The 22781-nt window shown below is 35.7% G+C and overlaps 1 protein-coding gene across 2 annotated transcripts in view; it reads right to left on the reverse strand.

Annotated features, from left to right (window-relative positions):
• nej (CREB binding protein nejire) overlaps positions 1 to 22781 on the reverse strand; it is an 83062-nt gene that overhangs the window by 53096 nt on the left and 7185 nt on the right. For both annotated transcript variants that reach the window (XM_089250110.1, XM_089250108.1), the window contains exons 2-6: positions 5350 to 6236; positions 3803 to 4006; positions 1007 to 1415; positions 637 to 786; positions 93 to 486 (exon numbers count right to left, since the gene is read on the reverse strand). In XM_089250110.1, coding sequence (XP_089106236.1) covers positions 93 to 486; positions 637 to 786; positions 1007 to 1415; positions 3803 to 4006; positions 5350 to 6236 — 2044 coding nt within the window. The remainder of the gene's footprint in view (positions 1 to 92; positions 487 to 636; positions 787 to 1006; positions 1416 to 3802; positions 4007 to 5349; positions 6237 to 22781) is intronic.

The following is a 22781-nucleotide window of genomic DNA, read 5'->3' on the forward strand; positions in this document are numbered from 1 at the left end:
AATGCCAGATTCCACCAGACTCTTAGTCTTATTTGAAAACACACAAGTAACAATCGTAATGCTAACATACATTTAACACATATTCAACTTACATTTTTCGCACCAAGTGATGCCTCAAGTCCTCAGGCACAGACTGATGCCAATCTTTGGTTGAAGTAGGATTCTGGGGTATGATCCCTTGGACAACTGGAGATACTTGATTTGAAGGGCCTTGTAAAAGGGCTACATTTCCAGGCTTAACTTTGCCCGCGATGTTCAAAGCACCAGTGTCTGTATTTATAAGAAAGTTCTGTTGCTGTGACTGACCAGCAATAGCTGCTGCTGCTGCTGCCGCCGCCGCAGCAGGACCCGCAGGTCTAAGCTGCACCTGAGCTTGTTGTGCAGCAGCTACCTGTTGGGGTTGTTGTTGAGGTTGCTGTTGAGGCTGTTGCCCTTGAATGTGATTCATAGATTGTGGTGGACACTGGGCTTGTTGTACATCATTTACTGGAATAAGAAGGTTGAATGAACATTGAAAATCACAAATTAAAATTTATAGTTACGATATTGTTGAACTGTTTGAAATGGAAAAATGATTGTAATTACAAATATTACTCTTTTACTAGTCTTAAAGTACAAATAAAGGTCAGGATTTACCATGAGAAACTCCAACATTCTGACTTCTTTGCATAACTTGGCTAATATTGGCATTACCTCCAGCATAAGTTAATCCTAAAGCAGCATAAGCTCTTTGCATATCAGCGGGTGCTGGGCCCTGAGCTGGTTGATTCTGCTGAACTGCTGCAGCTAAAAAAACAAAAAATAACATTACATGGCCAGCCGACATTTTTTAACACCACATGCACACAAAAAATTAACAGCAATTGCTCGCTAAATCTCACAAGAAAAAAAAGGATGACAGGTTTTTTTATATATATATATAGGATAGAAAAAAAAATTTCCCCCAAACTTGATTGGGGTTTGATTTCAAAAATTAAAACATCACAAATAATATTTTGTAACAAACCTGCTTGCTGGTTTCTGCGATCAGAAGCTTGCTTCAGAGGTAAACAAACAGGGCAATCACTTCTTGTACAGTTTTTCCAGTGAGATATAATTTGCCTAGATGATGAACAATGGGGTACCTCACAAGACTTTCCAGCTTGGCATGTGGTCATGTGGTTCAAAACATTTTTCATAGTCTGACAATGAGGTAATGCACATTGCCTCACTTCACCATTGGCCTGATTCTCTCTACGCTGGCATTTATGTGCGTGAAGCAAAAGAACTAATTGCTGTTGAATCAACTTTCTCTTTTCTGGGTCAGCTGTAGGAGCTGTTGCACCCACTGAAGGAGCAACACTAACATTCCCGGGAGAACTTTGCTGAGCCGCAGTCTGCGATGAAGGAAGGTTTGGAACTTGTATTTGCTGCATCTGGAAATTAGATCAAGAACCTTCATTAATGACTAAGCTGGCACATACTAATATGATTCAAAAATAAAGCACAGAACATACAAGAGATGATTGGCAGAATAAGATGAATATTTTTTATTTTTACTTTCACTATTTTCTATATAACAAAATTAGAAGTAGTAATATTTCCCAGTCATTCAAGATCTGTGGCTAGCAGGAGCAAGTTTTGAATTTAAAAAAATATACATATGCATATAAAAGATTATTTTGTTGTCTTAAAATGCACTTGAACTTCAAGATCTCAGTGATTCTAGAAATTGAAATATGGGGGAAAACAGAAGTCACATTTCTGAAGAGGGTAAAATCATATTTTTGAAAAAAAAATATATCCCTTCACCATCTCTCTGAGACTAAGTGACCCCTTTTCCCATTGGCAGACATTCTGATAGAACAAAAAAAAAATTATGCAGTCATCGGACTCCAATTTATCTCTCTCAATTGAGCAATTTAAACACCAGTATAAATTTTTTTAGTCACCATGGCACACAAGATTTTGTCGAACCCCATTAATTTTCAATTGTTAAAAATTGAAGTTATAAAACTTGGATTAAAAGAGAAAATATCACATACAGAGCTCCAACTCAAAAAATAAGAAAGAGTAGAACGGGGGAAGGGTACCCCAGACAACATAATCATAGTATAATAAAAACAATCCCAAAAAATTTTTTTGAAAAATTTTAAAATTAATTTTTCTTTCATAGCAGTATTTCAGTATCCTGTAACATAGAATCGAGCTAAAGTAAAATTACAGAAATTACTAGGTAACAAAAACAATTTTCAGTTAAAATAGGGTATTAGCAACCACAGATAATTCTTGTCTCTCCTCACAATATACAGGGTGTTTCAAAAAGAATCATCCAATTTCAAATGCGTATATTACGAAAAACATTGAAGATTGATTTTATATTACATGGCTAATCATAGTTTTTTCACAAACCAAATTAAAGGTGCTCAATATGTCCACCTTGGGATGCATGGCATATGTCTATATACGGGAGTCAAATTCGTCCCAAACTTTTGCGAGCATGTTTGCATCCATTGCGAGTGGATTTCTGTGAACTACATGCGAAACCCTGTTGGATGAGCTCCACATTTTTGCCTGACATACGGGGTCGGCCAGGGGATTTCCCTTCACACAGACAGCCCGTCTCTCGGAATTGTTCATACCATTGCCTACTGCTCCTTGTGCGGTAGGAAGTTCAACACCGAGGGTATTGTCGACAAAAAGCACGATGAGCAGTTGTTACAGACTCACTTTGCAAAGCTTAGAACACAAAACGATTTCTGTTGTGCCGTCACCATCTTTATAAAGCACTGAAGTGGCGGCCAAAGGAAGAACGTTAGCATTATTTGTCTGCAATCATGCGAAACTTGAGATTTCCCTCTTTCTACCTATACATTATTCGATCAAAAGGGATTAAAAGCTGAATAGTTACGATTTTTTTAATCAGATGATTCTTTTTGAAACACCCTGTATATTAATTCTTTTTTTTTTTGGAGTCTTCCACGGTCCAGTCTGTCAACTGGTCTGTCTGTCTTCAAGTCTTTCTTCAACAATGCACACAGAAAGTTATGAGGACATGTAAGGTTTTTAAGAATAATGCTCTTTCGAGACCACTTCCAAAAGCATAATGCAAAATGTGTAAATTACAGGTTCCAATATAAGTAAGTCAAGATGGCTTTACTGTGTTGTCCAACCCTTATTTAAAATTTAAGGCTCAATGCCAGTGTAATAGTTTTTGACAAATGCAACACTTTTATTTCTAGCTCTTCGCTGAGCATTGTAAATATTATTTATGCCTCTGCATGCCCTAATAATACAGAAGACAATTGAATATTATCAGTCACATAACCTACAATAGGCATACGTAACCGACTGCTTTGTTATGCTAACTGTTGTGTCACCTATACACAAAATGTGCACCATAATTTTGAATGATGTTAGTTACTGTCCAAGAGACAATGAAATATTAAATACAAATTATTTTTTTTCAACCAGGCAAAAGTTTTAACCACTACTCTACTTGTTGAACCCTCAAACTAAGCATATGAAAAATTAATAAACCACCAAATGGTCCACATACAACCCCCAAATAAATACAATACAGTTTTTGCTTTAGCAGAATCATTAATTGCAATCTACCACATTTGTATTATTTGGCATTATATAAATGATTCTCTCTTCAATTAAAATCAATAATACAAATTTTGTTCATATTCTTTGACAAAAAAGTAGGAAAAGCAAGACGAGCGGGAGCACTGCACATGGATTAAAAATATTACAAGATTTAGATTTACTTTTTTCATGATACATAAATTTTACAGTATGTAGATAGATGTATACATACATTTGTAAGTGAGGAATCTACAGGAGTGGTGTATCTTGCATTTATATTCATTCCCATAGTCGTAATAGTCTGTCTCTGAGCAGTAACAGCAATCGTAGATATGGAGGAAGGCAAACCTATTTGAGATGCTGACACAGAAGGGTTATAAACATGAAACGGTGCATTACCCGATGGTTGCCCAAGTTGAGACACACCAGGATTCTGCTGTAAAAATATACATACAAAAAATTAAAAGAAATTCAGACTTGATAAAAGATACTTTTTATTTCCAGTAATATCTAATGACCCTACAGTATGATGGGGAAATAAACATCACTCATAATTCAATCTTTTTGTCCTCAAACTTCAACTTAACACATTCTTCACCAGTTACAAAAGTTAGTGTATATTTTCATACTCATATATAGCCTGGGGCTAAACAAGTCGCAAATCAAAATCTCAGACCTTTTTAGGCATCAAATGTTTTATCCAAACAAAAAGTCCAAAATAATGTTTCTTTTCACTTTTTCGGGACACATTCAGGTTGGCAGATATACTGTAAATTCCAAACATTTTGTGATGCTCTCAGCTTGCAATTTAGTAACTACACCAAGAAAATTTTAGGCACCAATGCCAATGTTTTAATTGACATGACAACCTGGCACTTCTGTAGCCCTGATGTATCTAATGAGTGAGCTTTTCCTTTAAAAAAAATTGGTCTACACAATGTATTAATATAATCTCACAAGAAACATTTTAGATGCCAATGCTAATTTTTTTGTCAATATGGTGACCTGGAATTTGTCAAGATTTGTATTTGCAAATGAAAGCAGTTTTGTGAGTTATAAGCACATTCTACTGTTTCTTGAAAACATCTCCATAAAAAAATTGTCTTCAATGTCATTTTCCCAATTTTTACTTTCGAAGTTGAGGGATACCTCTATCGCCATACAGAAACACAGACACTGCCTTTATTTTTGCCTCTTTGTGCGCCTATTAATCTTCGCTTATTTTTGACAGGAAACCTTATTCCTCAGCAGTGAGGCTGCATCATTTCTTAATTTTATCCTTAATATACCCACAAACGTTTTTGAATTTGGAAGGGAGGAAGTGTGTGTAACACCAGAGTAATTATAGTATAAGGCTGGGGGGGGATTACACTATAAAAGTTTTGCAAAAAGTATTTTATAAAACTTGAAAAAAAAACAACCAATAAGTGTATTGCTATCATTCGAGCGAATGTAACAAATAGGCTTATTGGTTATTTTCAAGTTTTTAAAGAAATATTTTATCATACTTAAAAAATCCAGCCAATAAGCCTCACAGGTTACATTCGAGCAAATGCAACCAATAATCGTACCGGTTGAATTTTATAAAGGAACTTTTCAAAAACTTTTATGGCGTAATCCCAGCCTAAGTGATAAGAGCATACAAGATTGAGAAAATTACATATACGCTCATGAGTATAGTGTGATAAGTTTATGCCAATGCCAAAACATGTGCTATAATTAATTAATGTTAATTCCCACCTTCTCATTATTTCACACACTTCTTTTGAAAACACTTACCTTCAACGCTGCAGCCTGACTGCTATTTAGAGATGGATGACCCAAAACACTTTGATGAGGTGAATGAGGAGCTACAGCATTGGCCAAAACATTTCCATGAGTAGCCATTACGGTAGCAGCATTTGGGTTGATGTTCCTTGCCATGCTTACGGATCCAGGATTGTTTAAAGACATGTGGGTGCCGTTGATGAGTGACCCAACATTCTGCTGCTGATTAACTTGGACCTGTCCCTGCTGAGCCTGAACTTGTAACTGTAAACCAGAATTGCCAGAATTACCTCCGGCAGATGTTGATAAAGACACTAGGCCACCTTGCGATGCCAGACCACCTGCTTTACTGGTCATCAGAAGCATATTGCCACTCATGCCGATGCTTGAAGCATTGGTTAGGCTGTTGACCATGGAATTCGTTATGTTAGAGATGGCTATACCATCGCTTATGTTAATGTTATGGGCTGCAGATGAAACCGGAGTTCCTGCTTTGTTCACTGTTGCATTCGGCGGTGTCAAACTATTGGTGTGAGGACTCTTCACACCAGTTATATTTGCCAGAGAAACACTAGGGCTAGGAATCCTTTGGGCTGTCTGTAGGGCACTATGACCAGTAGGAGTTGCAGCTGCACTATGTGGTGCAGATGAAGGCTTGCTCTGTAACAACTGAGACAACTGCTGATGCCTCTGCATAGTAGCACTACCAACCACGACACTATTTTCCACCTGCTGAAGGGTTGGATTTTCGTTAGCTCCATTAAGCAAATTCTGATTTGACTGAGAAGACTGTGAAGATTGGGCCTGAGAAGGAAGATCAGACGGCCCAAGACCAGATGAGGCGATAAGTTCCTCTGGCAATTCATTTTCTAGATCCCAGAGTTTTCCAAAGGCTATATCTGAAAAACCAAATAACATTTATTTTAATAAAATAGTAAGTTAACAATGTTGGAACAAGTACGGGAAATATTGGAGAAGAACTTTTTACATGAAGTCATACAATTTGCATAAAAAATATAAAAACAAAACAATAATAAACATCAGCATAGTTTTAAATTGAAAATTTCATGGGGAAACAGCACTTCCAAATTAAAAAATAAATATATGCCAGCCAAATTTCTAAGGGGAGAGACATGGCTTTTCTCAAGTCTTAAACCAGGAAATGGCCAATTTCCTACGCACCATGGTACTAGAAATAACACATGAACAGGATTTTTTTAAAAATTGAGTAGAATTTTTTTAACCAAATGAATTCTCAAATTTTAGGAGTATATATTTTTTTCTTATATGAATAACAGTCATATAGGCTACCACACATATTCATTATGGTAGACCATCACAGTAATTATGCTTCAATGTTCTACAGTGAAACCTTGATATAACAATACTCTGCAAACCAGGGAAAAGAAAAAATATATAGTTGTAGAGGGATTATTGTTATATCGAGTATAACTGTTTAGAGTATAGACAGTTCCAAAAAAGACTTAAGAAAACATTGTTGTAGAGGAAATTGTTATATCAAATATCATTGTAGCGAGGTTTTACTATTTTGTTGATACTAATTGTTTTCAAGATACAAAACGAAACAAAAACACAAAACTCAATAATAGACATCGATGTGAAGTAAACATTTGGGATGAAGGCCATGTTTGCCAGAAGTCTCATATGTATAGGATGCAGGGTTTAAGCTACGATCACATTTTTTGCAAAATACGAAAGAAAATTGTAGAATGCGAAAAAAGTAGTAGCCACTTTCGCAAAAATGCGTACAGGAGGTAGGCAATGAGTACACATCTAACCATCAATCATTACAGTAGGGGTCATTCAAGTATTACGTCAGTATTACGTACAAGGGGTGGAGGGGAGTCACTGTTTTGCTGACAAGGGGGAAGGGGTCAAAAATGGCTAAAAATCTGCTGACTTGAATGGCCCCTTAGCATTGTAGCATTTTGCTAAAGCTTTTCCCCCCATTTTAGATTTTTTGCGAAATAAATTTTTTATCCAGCTTAAACCCTGATGGGATGGCCCAAAAACAAACACACCCAGAACCCTTATGTCCCAGTACATCACAAGATTTGCATTACTGCAGTGGTTCTCTTTTTGAAGTACAACCCCCCTTTGACAAACATTTTAACAGCTATTGTCACCAGATGTCGCAGGAAACTGGGACATATTCCTGATTTCTTTATTAACAAATATGCTCTAAATTCTGTAATCCGTGATGAATGAAATCAAATTATTTTTCAATATTTTATTGGCAGAACTGTTTTATTATGAAATTTCAAACCCACATTTTTTTTTTTTAACTTTGAATCCTGCGGACTACTACTACTAAACCAGACACGCACCTCGTCCATATTATTCTGTGGAACTTCTAACAAATTGGTACATGTTAGAATGTGTGTGTACGTATAATGAACCTTCCATGAAGTTTGTTTCTGTGTAATGCTTGTGCAGTGCTGCCATCTGCAATCAATTTTTTTAAACTGAGTTTTCCCCCCTCAACTCATAGTGAGTGAGATGTATTGAATGAATAATTACAGAGTTGTAGGCCTGTTGCTCTCTGCAGCCAGACTTTTTAACGGGGAGATAGTCTTGCATTCGCGTCTTAGAGTTGGGAACCGTAGAAAGCCAACTTCAATCGACCACCACTGTGGCGACGGTGGGGTTTGAACCCGGATCCTTGCAATGTGAGTTTGTCACTATGACCACTCAACTACCACAGTGGCAATCCAGCGGATTGTGTCATTCACACAGCCACGCAAGTTAAAATGAAATTTGTGTTTTGTGCATCACAATGGTACAGTAAATGGTAAATTTGTAACAGGGTCACCATTACCAAACACAGAGCCCAGTATAAAAACAGTCTAGGGTTCCTTCGTAGCAAATTTTTTTAAATTGATTTGTTATATTTTGAATATTCATATCATTTTCACGGTTGTGGACCAGCCACCCTTGCTTTATTATATAAAATTATTTTTCAATCATAGTAGTATTTTCTATTTTATAGGAGTACCCTACCTCCTTCCCACATTTTCCTTCAATTCTTATCACAAGTTTCACAAACAATACACTAGAGTTATTAATTGTTCCTATTCTAAAATGTAGACATTTCCTCCCATAAATCCACTTAATATTCATTGCGTTTTTAATTTTTAAAAATATATGTAAATATTTTGTACTTGGATTATTTTTTCTGAATATCATGTAAAAATATATACTCAATCTATTGATTATTATTGTTGTACACGTAAAACCCGAAAGCAGAATGTTTTGCATTGTTCTGCAATGAGCCCTCAGCTGACTGGAAATGTTCAGCAGTAAAAATTTCCACAAGTGTTTTCAACACTTTTTTTTTTTCTTGAAATTTTTCTGCAACGTACATCACAGTTTTTGGCGCGTAGAATTTGATAAAATTGTATTTATATGATACACATAGGGTAAGTAACCTTTCAGCTTTGTTGATGCATTTTTTAATTTTGCCACATTGCCTTATGGTGTGAAAAGTACATTTCTTATTCTGTTTTCATTTTGGAGAATCCAGCAACCCCAGGTCGTGACCCAATTTTGGAACCACTGCCATTGCAGTAATGGAATTTAATATTCAAACATTGAAAGCAAATTCACCCACAGAAAGTGACCAAATGAACATTTTTATAAATATGAGGACAGCCGAGTAACACTGCTTGACAGATGAAATATATATATACGTACATCCCACAGCAGAATAGGCCAAAATCTGTGACCTCCAAAGCAGAATGTTTAGCAAGGTTCTGTGACGATCCCTCCTGACTGGAAATGTTCTGCGGTAAAAATTCCCATACATGTAATAGTGTTTTTTGCACTTTTTCTCAAATTCTTCCAAATTGTTCTATAGTAGCGCTAATTGTTCTGCGACGTACGTCACAGATTTTCGCACATTCTGCTTTGGGGTCTGTGACATACGTCACAAAATCATCTGGAAGAATTTTAAGACATTATAGGAATTTTTACCACATAATATTTCCAGTCAGCCGAGGGCTCATTGCAGAACAATGCAAAACATTCTGCTTTGGGGTATATGCATATATTTAGACACCAGCCAAATTTATTAGGAGCCAAGTGCAGTTTTTGCTGAAGCACAGTTTTGAGATACCTCACTAAAACATTTTTGAGGACATATTTTTTTTGAGTGCTTTTCATCTCACGGACAAACTACTACTTAACCATACAGGCACCTTACAAGCATTTCTCTGGAAAAATTTTATAATGAATTGATACATGAAATGTGTAAACTGAGCATATACGGAGCCTTAAAGTAGTCATGTTGTCAGTGTTAATCTTGTTGCATGTTCTGCTAGTGCTGCCACCTGCCTCTCACATTTTGAACAGAAAGAGATAAATGCCTGATTTTTATATCATGGCCAACATTTTTACAGCAGTTTTAAAAAGTCAATTTTCCATCCAAAGAATATATAGTGGAAACTGATGTATGCTGTGGACAATCTGGAAGAATTCTTTTTAAAAAATTTAGAAAACGCTATAATGGGAATTACTACTACTTAACCATATGTGCACCTCATACATATTCCTCTACGGAATTTCTAATGAATTGGTGCATGCTGGAATGTGTGTGTGTATGATGCATAGCGAATCTAATGTGAAGTTTTTTCTTTGAAATACTTGTTATGTGTAGTGCTGCCATCTGTCATTATTTTCACCAACTATTAGTGAAGTGTAATGATTGAAGATTTTCCTGTTGCTCTCTGTGGAGAGACTTTTTAACAGGGAGATCGGCTCACATTCATGCCTCAAAGTTGAGAACCATCTTCGGTCGACCACCACTGTGGAGGAATTTTTACTGCAGAACATTTCCAGTCTGCCGAGGGCTCATTTTAAAGCAGTGTGCAACATTCTGCTTTGGGGTTTTCTACAAAAGAAAGGGGAATTTCCAATCCCAAGAAAAAAGCTTTGCAATGTGTGGTCATGGATTTTTTTTTCACTCAGTGTTTTTTTGCACATATGCATCCAAAGTTGAACCACACTGCTCAACCCAGAATATAAGATCTAAAAAAAAAAAATCGAAATCTTAATTTGTAAGAGTGTTGCAAAATAAATGACAAATAATTGAGTTTTTAATAGAAACTGTCATTTTATACCAGTGGTTCTTAACTGGGAGTGTGAGATATGGAAAAAATAATTATGTATTGAATGATTATTCAGAACAATTGAAATAATGAGAATTTAATTTTTTAATTCTTCTAAAAATTTAAATACTAACATTTTGACACCTCTTTTTTTAGCTTTCATTCGCAGAAATGTGTCACGTGACATCAGTCAGAGAGCAAAAGTTTCATAAGTTGATTTTTCGGTTAGCATTCATACTTATTTTAAATTTTAATTGAGATAAAAATGAAATGTATTAATACTAAAAATACTTTGTGGTTTATTTACATTTGTAATTAGTGTTATTAGCATGATGCACTCAAGATTTAACATTTACTTAAGCATGACTAAGGAAAAACTTCAAAAAATTTAATGAAATACGAAAAAAAAACACACATATATTATTTTTCCTCATAGAATCAATTTGTGAAGAACAGCTATTTGAATCTTTTTCTTTCAAATTTCAAAGAATGCTAAGAAATATTTTAAATTTAGTTTTTGAATTAATTTTCAGAAGAAAAGTCAAAACCAACTATTGACCATAAACCAAAAAAGAATTTTTTTTTAAAAATGTATAAAACAATTTATAAAAATTAATGAATAGGGAGTCAATTTTTTTTTTGCATTTATACAAGCACACTTAATCTTATCTAATTCAAGTATGCTGGTTTCAAATCTGAATTTAGTTTTCCTCCATAAGCTGTAGAGATTTTTTTCAGTTTTTTTGGCACTTTGCAAGCAAGAATTTGCGCTTATAACTCTTGCATTTGTAGACTTTATGAGGTGCTTTATTATTTATTATCTCATTTGATGCTTCCATAGTTGTCTGCCCCCATATTTTTGTCCCAGCAGCCTTGGTAATGCTCTTCCATCGTCTTTTGAAATTTTGATGAAAGTGCTCTCCCTGTTCATCACTTACAGCCCACAGATTCTTGGGGAATTGATCAAGGTGACTAAACAGGAAATTAGGCTTTACACTCACGTGGCACCCAAGCTCACGAAAAGCCAATAACTGAGATTCTAGTTATTAACCCCAAAGCTGCAACATATGTCGCAGAACAACCTGGGAAAATTTTAAGAAAAACGTAAGAACTCTGCTTCATCAATCCAAGCTTGAGGTGACCAGCGCACATTTGCACCTCAAAGTTGGGAACCATAGAAAACAAACTTCAGCCAACCACCACTGTGGCACCAGTGGGGTTCAAACCTAGGACCTCACAATGCGAGTCCGTCACTATGACCACTACAGCGGCTTACAAATACACTGAATGACAGACTCCATACACATTATGCACATTTTAGACTGTGCTTACTGCTATCCAAAAATAACCGCCACTGTGCTGTAGTATAGAAGGTGACTCCTAATTTTCCGAAAAGGCCAGAAAGTCAAGATATATTTTTTGGAAAAAAAACTTTTGTAGAAGAAACAAGTAGATTCTTTTCCCATAGCCTGGAAGATATACCTCAACTGCTTTATTGGAGAGGGTTAAATCACACACCAGGTCATTCAATTCTGGTCTGATGAATTCTCGCTATCAGAAGAATGGAGACTTGAGATGTTGAAACCATTCCTGGAAGCAAGATATCACAAACACGCCACAAATTTGCTGATCTTGCTCAGTGTCTTCATCTTCGGATGAGCCAAAACCATTAAACACGGGAATTGGGAGTTGCTCAGAGTGTGAAATCCGTCAAAAAACGAATGCAACATCAGGGTAAGAGATCCTGTGGCGATTTTTTCTTGCCGACATCCTTTGTGTTGACCAGGCAAAAACAGCAGTTAGGGGCCATTCAAGTATTACGTAAGCAAATTTTTTAGCTATTTTTGACCCCCCCCCCTTCCCCGTCAGAAAAAGTAAGCAAAACTCTGACCCCCCCCCTCGTCAGCAAAATTTCATCATCACTGCCCCCCCCAAACGCATATTGGCGGGATCCGAAACATACGTGGGGTAGGGGGATTGTGCGCCTCCCCACAGACAAAAAATTTTGGAAAAATACCTTTATATGTTAATGTAATAATTTCTGTTAATTTCAATGCTATTTGAAGGCTATGAACTCAAAAATTATCTTTAAAAAATTCATTGCGATCCACCCTTTATGGTAAACCCTCAACCCACAGACCAAATGTGGCCCTGAATGGTTATCTGATGTGGCTTGCCCCCCTCCCCAAACCTAATTTTGTAAAAATGAACTAAACTGCATATTTTTAAAAATTGCTTAAATTACCCGTGGCACAATTCCAGAGCATTTAAGTGACCTGTGAAACATTTTCAGTTCACTGAAGTTGGCCCCAAAGATCACCTAAGTAACCCGCGACACAGTTACAGAACACTTAAACGATCTGCGGCACATTTAGAGATTCCTTGAGTAACATGTGGCACAGTTTTAGAGCACTTAAGTGGCCCCCAGTGCGGTTCTACATTACTCAAGTTACCCGTGGAACATTTCCAGAGCACTTAAAGGATTCGTGAAACATTTAGAGATCATTAAAGTGACTCTGTGGGGACTTATCAATAGGTAGAATGTTAGTTCAGGTGCCCAATAACTATCGAAAGGTTTTTTTTCGTTCTTGGCGCATCGAATAAGATGCCATTAAAAATATTTCATATTTTCATACAGGGTGGTTGATGACGTAAGAATTATCCAACCACCCTCTCCCTTGTCATCAAAAGTCAGCAAAACGGAAACACACCCCCCCAATCGATGCTGATGTAATACTTGAATGACCCCTTATGTGATCTGTGGGTTCTTGCTAAACCAAAGGAATTCCAAGAGGCAAGCCCTTTCACTTTCCTGTCTAGTCACAAAGCATTTTCTGACAATGATAACACAATAAGAGGAGCCCATTTCTTGTTTTGATTCACTATTTCGAAGTTCAATTTTAAAATAGGCTTTATAAGCACGCTTCACAAACAATAAAATATTGCGCTTTTGACCTATTTGTGTGAGCATGTACATCTACTTGAATTGAAGCCATGGATCAGATCTGATACAAACTCCCACAAAATGTACTGTGGCCGTCTTCCTGATGCCATGCCCTACACGCTAGAAAAGCGCTGCCCTCTAGTGGGCACTAGAGTAAAAACTGATACCACAGACTGATAAATTGACACACTAGTGAGTATAAATTACAACCAAACTGCACCAACTATGCTAGTGTAAAGACTTTGTTAGTCAATAGCCCGAGACTTTTGGCCATATATCAGTATATAATATCAAACTGCATAAAAACTACTGCTCGAAGAGAGAAGTATATTTCAGATTTGAAATCAGCAATAAGAAAATAACCTAGCTCAAATGAAAAATCTCATGCAACAGAAAATGGGGAAAAAATGTGCCCTGGTAAATAAATGCACCAAATTTCACAACAAATAGGAAACATTATAGGTGGGTTTGGGGGGGGGGGGGGGGGAGAGAAGCAGGATAGGGAAAAAAAAAAGGCTGAGAAACTACTGTTTTAGTGATTTTCATTTTTGATACTTAGAAAACTATCAAAATTAACTGACTAACCTGTCAAAATTATATTTTGACACACACACTTTATCTTTTAAACTTTCACTTTGTAAAAATGAAATTCTTTTTCAATTAGCGTTCTTACACTTTGAGAAAAAACACCATTAATAACCTAAATATTTCACAGTTTAATATATATTATTGTACCTAGCGTTATGCATGATTCGCTTAGATTTAATACTGTTATGATCATTACTCAGGGAAAAACGTCAGAAAATTTAATCAAGTGGCAAAAAAAGCACATATACAGAATCCCCAAAGCAGAATGTTTTACACTGTTTTACACAGCAACGAGCCCTTTAATAACAGGAAATGTGTTCTGCGGTAAAAATCCCCATAATTATGTTTTTACACTTTTTCCTAAAATTTTCCCAGATTTTTCTATAGTAGTGATTGTTCTGCGACATCGTCACAGATTTTGGCATATTCTGCTTTGCGAGTACGGGATGCATAACCCCCACATCCTGAAGCAGGACCCCTAGGCTGGGATCTTTTACGGGCACCCGACCAGACTTTCACTGCGTCCCCTTTATGATGAATTTATTGAGTGAAAAAACAAAAAAAAATGATTAAAATCCTTTCGAGCCCCAGGGCTGGAGCCTTGTCAGCCCACCCCTTGTGGGGGCCATCACAGGATGTCCTGCAAATCCAAATCTGGGCTATTTCTCATCAACCATTCATCATAGAGGAATGTTTCAATAACAAAAAATTCTCAAACTGTGTTAAAAAAAAAATCCAGTTTTGAGAGTGAAAATACAGTGTGTCACTAAATAAAAAATCCTAATTTTTATATGGATGCACTGTCTTAAAAAACCAAATCAGAAAGTTGTAGCCCTCTCTTCTGAAAGAAAGAAAATGCACATTTGTAAGTGCAATATTTGCTGAGACATTAGAATTCAAAAATTGGAGAAAAATTGGGAAAGAAAAACATAAATAAGGAAAAAGAACATTTGTCAGTTTATGATGTTCTTTCCTAACTTTTCTAAGATTTTTAAATTCAACTATATCACTAGGAAACTTTTTTGTTTTAGCCTCGGAAAAGAGACACAGGGCAACAACTTTCTCTAATTTCATTTTTAAGACAGGGAATCCATATAAAAAATTAATTTTTTTTGTGACATACCATATTTTCACTCTGATACAGGGTAATTTTTTAACAAGTTCAACATTCTTTTTAAATTGGAACCATATCTCAACATCGAATGTTTTATAACAGTGGCCCTAGGATATTCCAGGGGTGCCACGGATGAAAATCTTGCAAAAGGGGAGCCACGGCTACTGATATGGGGGCCACGAAGAAGTTTATGAAATTAAATTTTTTTTGTCACTCTGATTAAAAAAATTTAATTTCAAACAAAATGCATAGAATATCTTTTTCGTAATTTTTCCCCATTCAAGTAACATTAACATGAGGAAGGAAATAAAAAAAATGGTTCATGTAATCTCGGTGCTTTTACGACTTCGGGGGTGACAATAGACCCTGACACAAACTATAGAAGAGGTAACTATAGAAGCAAAATTTAGTAACTGTAAAGACAGAAAATTGTGTGTTCTAAGACTTTTCATTCAAAGAGGGCTGCCATAAAGAAAGCAGACAAAGATTTGTTGACCATTCATTGACATTCTTTTGAGTGCTGGTAGTAAATGCAATCCAAGAAGTCGATGAGTGAAAAATTAAAGCTTGTAAAAAAAAACCATCGTTTTCATACAATTACAGACGGATAGCCATCAAGTTTAGCACAAAGCTATCTACAGCAGTGGTCTGATGGGGAATATATTTATAAAAATCGAATAAAGAATGATTGCTCTGGGGTATTTTTTTATGAATTTTAAAAGGATGCCAATTCATTGCCTCTGCTGAAAACAAATTAAGTCGAATTCAGTTATAACGAACTCCAAGAGGCCAAATCATACATGGGAAAAAATACCCGCGAAATTTAATTTTTTAAAACTACATTGCTATATAACTCAAGAAACTGTAATTGCATAAAATTACTGTTGTTTCAATCGCAAGTGTTCATATGCCATTCCTTTCAATTTAACAGGAAAAACGTAATTTTAAACATATTTAAGACGGTCTTAACGTCATTTGGTTTGCTGATTGGTGTCTATATGCAATCCAACAAGATAATGTATTGGGACTTCCTGTAAGATTGACACTACACCTTTAAAGTTTGCAATACTGCAATGCTTCCTATTAATTAACTGACCTACTACTTAAGCCTGCTGCTGGCCTACTACTGGCCTTTGACCTTTGAAGACCAAACACACCCCGCTTCCCATCTCATTGAGATATCGAAGCGTTCCCGGAGGATGGGTATGTCTGGAAATTTTATTAGATATCTTCAGGATAAATAAAAATATTACATATAGATTGCACATATAAATTCACACATAATCAATGTTCGTCAATGGATGGATCATAATATATGGAGGAAAAAAAATCAACTATAAAATCTACATCATAATCTTCCGAAAGTTATTGATTCCATCCGAAGATGAACACTAGCGTCCATGCGCTCTAAACAGCGTCCCCGTGACACTGTGGTCATAGCCTTGTTGAGATATAATATATATATAATCTCAATTTTTACAAGTTGATCAGACATTCATCAGTATGAAATGTCAATAGGCGCCTACTATACTGGCCTGCAACATCCCAAATAATTTCAATGCATTTTTCCGATCCTGCAAGAACAATGTTGTGGACAATAGAAAAAAAAAATTCTAAAATGGCGTATGACCACATTTAAAGCAATTTAAATCCATTTATTTGAAACTCACTGCGTCTGCTGATTTCTCAGAAAAGTGCAATAAATTCTCACGTAAGTCTTCACTTTGAAATGTCCATAACCTGTGTCAATGCGTCTTTTTCTATCTGTCAACCTAAAATTTATGGTTTTTAGTGTTGATAATACACATCCAAAACCAATTCAGAGACGCATTTCACAATCTGCAAAAACTGCGTGGATTTGATAATTTGAAATGATGTCTAAATGCCAAAGATTTGGAGAGTTCGAATCAAAATGAAAATGTAATAATTGAAATTGTTCTTCGTATAAATGAAATATTTTAATATTGAAAGCTATATATAGAGATTAATCGTGACCGTAGTCAAACGTCTCATAAATGTCAAATTTTGTCATAAAACTGAGAGTGGGGCGCGAATCCCCTTGCGCACAAGTGGAATTTCGAAACATTTACGCACAACCGAGCCCCTCTTGGTCATTTTTCTTTTTTTCAATCCACCCTTACTTTTTGTTTCCTTCCTAAATTTATAAAAGTAAAAAAGACAATCATTATAAAAAGGACTGCTTTCAGATCAAATTGCCGAAGTTCAATTACTTTAGTGCAAACGAGAGTCAACTTTTTTCCTCCCTAACTATTTTTTTCACGTGTATATGCAGGCTCATGGGTAACAGGGCGTATGACACTTTACTGGTGAGCCATTAGTCTTAGAGATATACCCAACGAGAAAAAGTATCCAAATCACGTGTCCAACTCAGATATGTCATTCATGTCGTAAGGGGTTGTATAGTTATAAAGTAAAACTTTTTATACCGTCCCCGTGTGCCAAAGAACCCAATTAAGACGTTGTTGCTCTGTCTTTCTCGATGCCAACTAAAATAATTTCACGTTTCTAAGTGCAATATTCACCGAGATATGCAAATTCGAAAAATTGAAGAAATCTGGGAAAAAACAGCAACGGATAAAATGGTTTCCCCATATTTAATGCTGGTTTTTTTTCCAACTTTCTTCGAATATCTCGGTGAATATTGCACTTAGAAACGTTGAATTTTTTTGTTGGAGACCGGGAAACAACTTTCACATTGGGTTTTGGGGCACAGGGTGTCCGCATAAACAGTTAACATTTTTATTTTAATAACCATGTAACCCCTGGCAACATGAATCAAATATCTGAGTACTACACATTTGGGTATTTTTTTCAACTGGAAGTATGCTTTTAGGACCAATGGTTTGCCAGTAAAGTGTCATGACCCGTTACTTATGCGCCCTGTATATTAAATATAGTACGGACTGTTATGTGAAATATTGCCCTGTGTTTAAGCCAACTTGCACGTTGCTTCGTCCGCCTGCGAGAGAGCGGCCATATTATGACCTAAAGGGACACTTGAAGGTAGCTTGTCCTTGTCATCCAACGAAATATTAGATTTTCACCGTATCAAAATTGAAATCAACAAACTGATAATTTTCTTATTTGAAAATCTGATTATTTATATTTTCCAATGGGCTTCAAATCCTGATAATGAATCATTATTATGTTCACATGAACAGCTTTGTCACTGCATACATGGTTTCTCTGGAATGAATGGTTCAAACAAATATTCAAAAAAATTTTTTTAAGTTCATAGTAGGGCTACAACATGAACCTATATCCTTGATACATGTATTATTGTTGAAAACGATGCGAAAGGTTGAACTTCAACTTCAATTGTGATTCATATTTGTGTGGCTACTCCCTCATTACTACTTTTATCCGCATGAAGAGAATAAAATTAACAAAACTGCTTGCTACCACTTTTTGCGATTTTTATCATTATAAGAATGCGTATTTTGGAAGCTACAACTGACATTACTCAATGAAACCATAGCCATTTACACACAAAAAAAAACTAATTAACTAAATAATACAAATTTAATCCAGCACAGTAACTGGATGACATTGCGCTGTCTTCAAGCGCAGAGTTGCATTGTTACATTGAAAATAATTTATTCTATTTTTTACTGTATTCTATTATGTTTGTTTTGCTTTTTCATTATTTTCATAAATTAAAAATTAATCAAATCAAATTAAATTCAAACATATTTATACTTTTGAATAACAATTTTTGAATAACTATCTTCTATTGGGAAAACGGGGGAGAAAGAGAGGGGGGGGGAGTAGAAAATTATTCATGTTCGCAAGGGGGGCCACAGGAATGAGAAATGGGTGAAAGGGGGCCATGGAGAAAAAAAGGTTGAGAACCACTGCTTTATAAGATAAAGGCTGAGTTGGGACTTATAGGGCACCCTGTACTATGTTGTTGTACTAGGTGGAATAAATTTCAGTGAATTGTTCTTCACTTATTATTTTCCCCAAATTTCAAATAAATGTTTTAAAAAAACCCAACTTTAGTTTTTGGATTTACCTAAAAAAAAGCCAAAATTATTATTATTCACAGTTAGTAAAAAAAATATTTAATAATAAGTAAAATAAAAATTAACAGATAATTAATGTAATTGATTACAGAAAAATAACATAGAAAACTGATTATCCAAGGGGCTGCAGGAAGGTATACCGCATTGCACTGGGGAGGGGGCACAGGATGAGAAAAAAATTTCAAGAACCACTGTTTTATACAATGCATTGCTGACAAACTTCAAATGTTACAATTCAGTATTGGGGAGTTTTTATGTGCAAGCGTAATGATATACCAGTCAAAACTGTTTTCCAAATATTTCATTCCATCGTCTCCTCTTTCAGAATTTCTTTTTTCTTATTTATACCCCTCCCACAAGTTAAGCTCCCGTACGGGAGAGGCGGGGGAGGGGGATCAAGGGGGATCAGAGGGTCTGGTCCCTCCTAAATATTCAAAAAATGGTTGATATTCATGCAATAACACAAATAAGCCTGTTTTATCACTTTGATCCCTCTGAGAAGTCAGTTGCCCCACCCCTCCAAAATTTCTGGCTATGGCCCTGCCACAAGATCAGTAATTAAATAAAAGCTTGATAAATCAAAGAAAAGCTACAAAATTGGCATTGACGCAAAAAAAAAAATTATGCATAATTATTAAATAAGATTCTGAGGGCAATGCAAAATTTTCAGAATTTTATTTATATCAGCATGTCTCTCAACTGAAAAGGATCACCAAGTCCCAGGACAGTTGAAAAACAAGATTATTTATTCAATATTGCTTGACCAAGGCCTATACAAGAGGATGCGGTGGTTAAGTATGACAAAAATAACAATTGACGTTATAAGAAAATTTTGAAATTGTAGTACAATCTACAATATCAGGTGAGAGGTTTTTTTTCAGTCAATAATAGTTCTTGAGAAGAAATTTATGACATTCTGAAAAAACAAGAGGTGGGCTGTAATTTTTGGGAATGGTTCAGTCTAACAGAAAAATGTGAGCGTTTAATTAGAATGTTGGAAGTATCGATATTAAAAACCCACAGAGGATTTTGAAAAGAAGTTAATCAAGATAGGTAAGCAATCTAGTCTAATGGCCATATCCACCGACAGAGTTTAAACTACGATCGCAGGTGAAAGGATTGGAGATCGACGCGGATTGTTTAAAATCCTGAATTTTAACCAATTCGTGTCGATCTTTAATCCTTTGATCTACGATTGCAATTTCAACTCTGCCTGTGAATATGACCATAAGAGAGGTAAGCGGTTAGATATTGAGTTGGCACTTCAGTTCAAAATTGGAGACAGATGAAGACCAGCAGTCAAAAATGAAGCGTGTGGACTTATTTTATATAGACTAATTTGTCTATGTTGGTTTGCATATGGAGGTCAAGTTTCACTGGCATAGGAAAGAACAGGAAGGATATAAGTCTGGAAGCACGAGTGACGGACATGACAGGTGGATTTCAGGTTATGATGAAGGAAAAGGTTTTTGGAAACATTTACGAGAAATATAATCAGAAGATTCCAGTGGAGATAGGCAGAGATTATAATGCCCAGGTATTTATAATGGGAAACCTCTGAGATAAAAGAATTTTTCATTGAATAAGGGAAATCACTGGAATTCTTTTACAGGTAACTTTAATAAAAACTGTTTTTGAGGAGTTGAGGAGCAATTCCCAGGTTGAGCACCATTCGGAAATAATGTTAAGGTTGTGTTGAAGAGATTCTTGATCAGATGTACTGAAAACTGTTTGGTAAATGACGCAATCATCTGCAGTCAGTCTAATAATTTTGGATGAATTTTTTTTAGAAAAAAAAATCTTGGCTTCTAAAGAATTTGGCTGGTGAATTTTTCTGGCTTTCTAAAGAATTTATTGCATGGCTTGATGAGAAAACCATGCAATAAATTTCTTTTCTTAATGCATATCTATTGATTTTGAATCATTTGAAATCAACTGAATCTATGTCTAATTTCAACATGTTATTCTTACAAGTATAAAAACTCATTTCTTTCAAATCATTATCTAGTTTGCAAAAGGTTCAACTAAAAAGTCCCTCCCCCCTCATCATTTTTGGTTTCCTCATCCACCATTAAATTGATTGTATAATACAGGACTTGACAAATTACTGACACTGGGATGCCATGTTGATAAATAAATTAAAATTACATAGGCATTTAAAATGTTCTGCGTTGATTTCATTGTGGGACATTTTTTTATGTTGGCAGTTTGTCAAAATCAGTTAATTTTATTCTATAAACTTTTCCCTCATCACTTTGTTGCAGAAACACCTTACCGTCCTTTACCCATGCACAGTAACTATTACATTTGAGAAAAAATTTTAAAATTTATATGTGCTGTATCTACTTGCAGGAAAAAAATCCCCAAGTCCAAGAAAAATTATTGAAACAGTTTCTCTCAGAGAAGAATGTTTGGCTCTTTAAAGACATTTTGATAGCACCTGATTTTTTTTTCTTTTTTATCAAGTTATGGAATGAGTCCTCATGAAGTACCAGTGTTTGTGTGAAATATAAATGCACCCATTCAAGGCAATGGAAATACAAAAATAGTCTAGATCTGAGGTACCTGACATTTTCAGTCTGAGACGGATATATACAAGATGTTTTAAATCACCAGCTTGTACCCTGCTTGGTAAACTGTTTACCAAGCAGGGCACAAACCGGTGATTTCTTATCAATTTTTCCTGCCAATTTTTCTTTTGAAGAATTAATGGTTTCAAAATCTTTTTTCCCTTCTTACTTTTTGGAAATTTTTTGTGTTGCTCGAAATGCTTACCCTTTGCACTCGAGAGGCGACTCTCGCTCACCACATGATTTAATGCCGCAACTCGAGAGGTGACTCTCGCTCACCACTTTGTTTGGTGCGGAAATTTGATGCACTGTGATAACTACACTGAAGAGCCAAAAAAACTGATACACCTGCCTAATATCGTGTACGGCTCCCGCGAGCCAGCAACACGACGTGGCATGGACTCGACTAATGTCTGAAGTAGTGCTGGAGGTAATTGACTGGAGATTTTCGTCAGACACATGCTCGAGCTTCGACTTCAACCTCCGATTCCGAAAACATCCGCCTAAATAGAAAGCTGCATAACATTCTAACAGGAGTTAGGAAGGATTGCAAAGTCTGCTCTCAAAGAAATAACCCCAGCAAAAGACATCAAACGACATACTATTGTGATACTTGTCCCGAAAAGTCGGGCATGCATCTCGGCAATTGTTACATGAAATATCATACAAAGCAAAATTACGAAGACTAATGTTTAAGAAATTTTCTTCGTAAAGATGTAAAGATACATTAAATATTAAAATATAAAAGTTTTATGTGTTAATTTGTGTGTGTAATCATTTTAAGTTAGAGGTAAGAAATTCACCAAAAGTGCTACGAAACGCTTCGACTTGCTGATCCGAGCAGAAACGGCCTTGAGTGCAAAGGGTTAATTCTGAAGGTTGGTATTTTCCCCACAATAAAGCAGGGGTCTGTCCAGCCAAATTTTGGGTCTGTTTTCTGGACCCTTCACAAAATTATAGATCTGAAAAACAGACCCTTTACAAAATATGTATCAATGAAACCATAAATTTAACATCTCAATTCTTTTGTAATAAATTAACTAGATTATTTTGCTC

The sequence above is a fragment of the Pholcus phalangioides genome, unplaced genomic scaffold (genome assembly GCF_987345545.1).
Source record: "Pholcus phalangioides strain wild (caught in Gottingen) unplaced genomic scaffold, Ppha-v1.0 ptg000022l_1, whole genome shotgun sequence".
In the NCBI taxonomy this organism is placed as follows: domain Eukaryota; kingdom Metazoa; phylum Arthropoda; class Arachnida; order Araneae; family Pholcidae; genus Pholcus; species Pholcus phalangioides.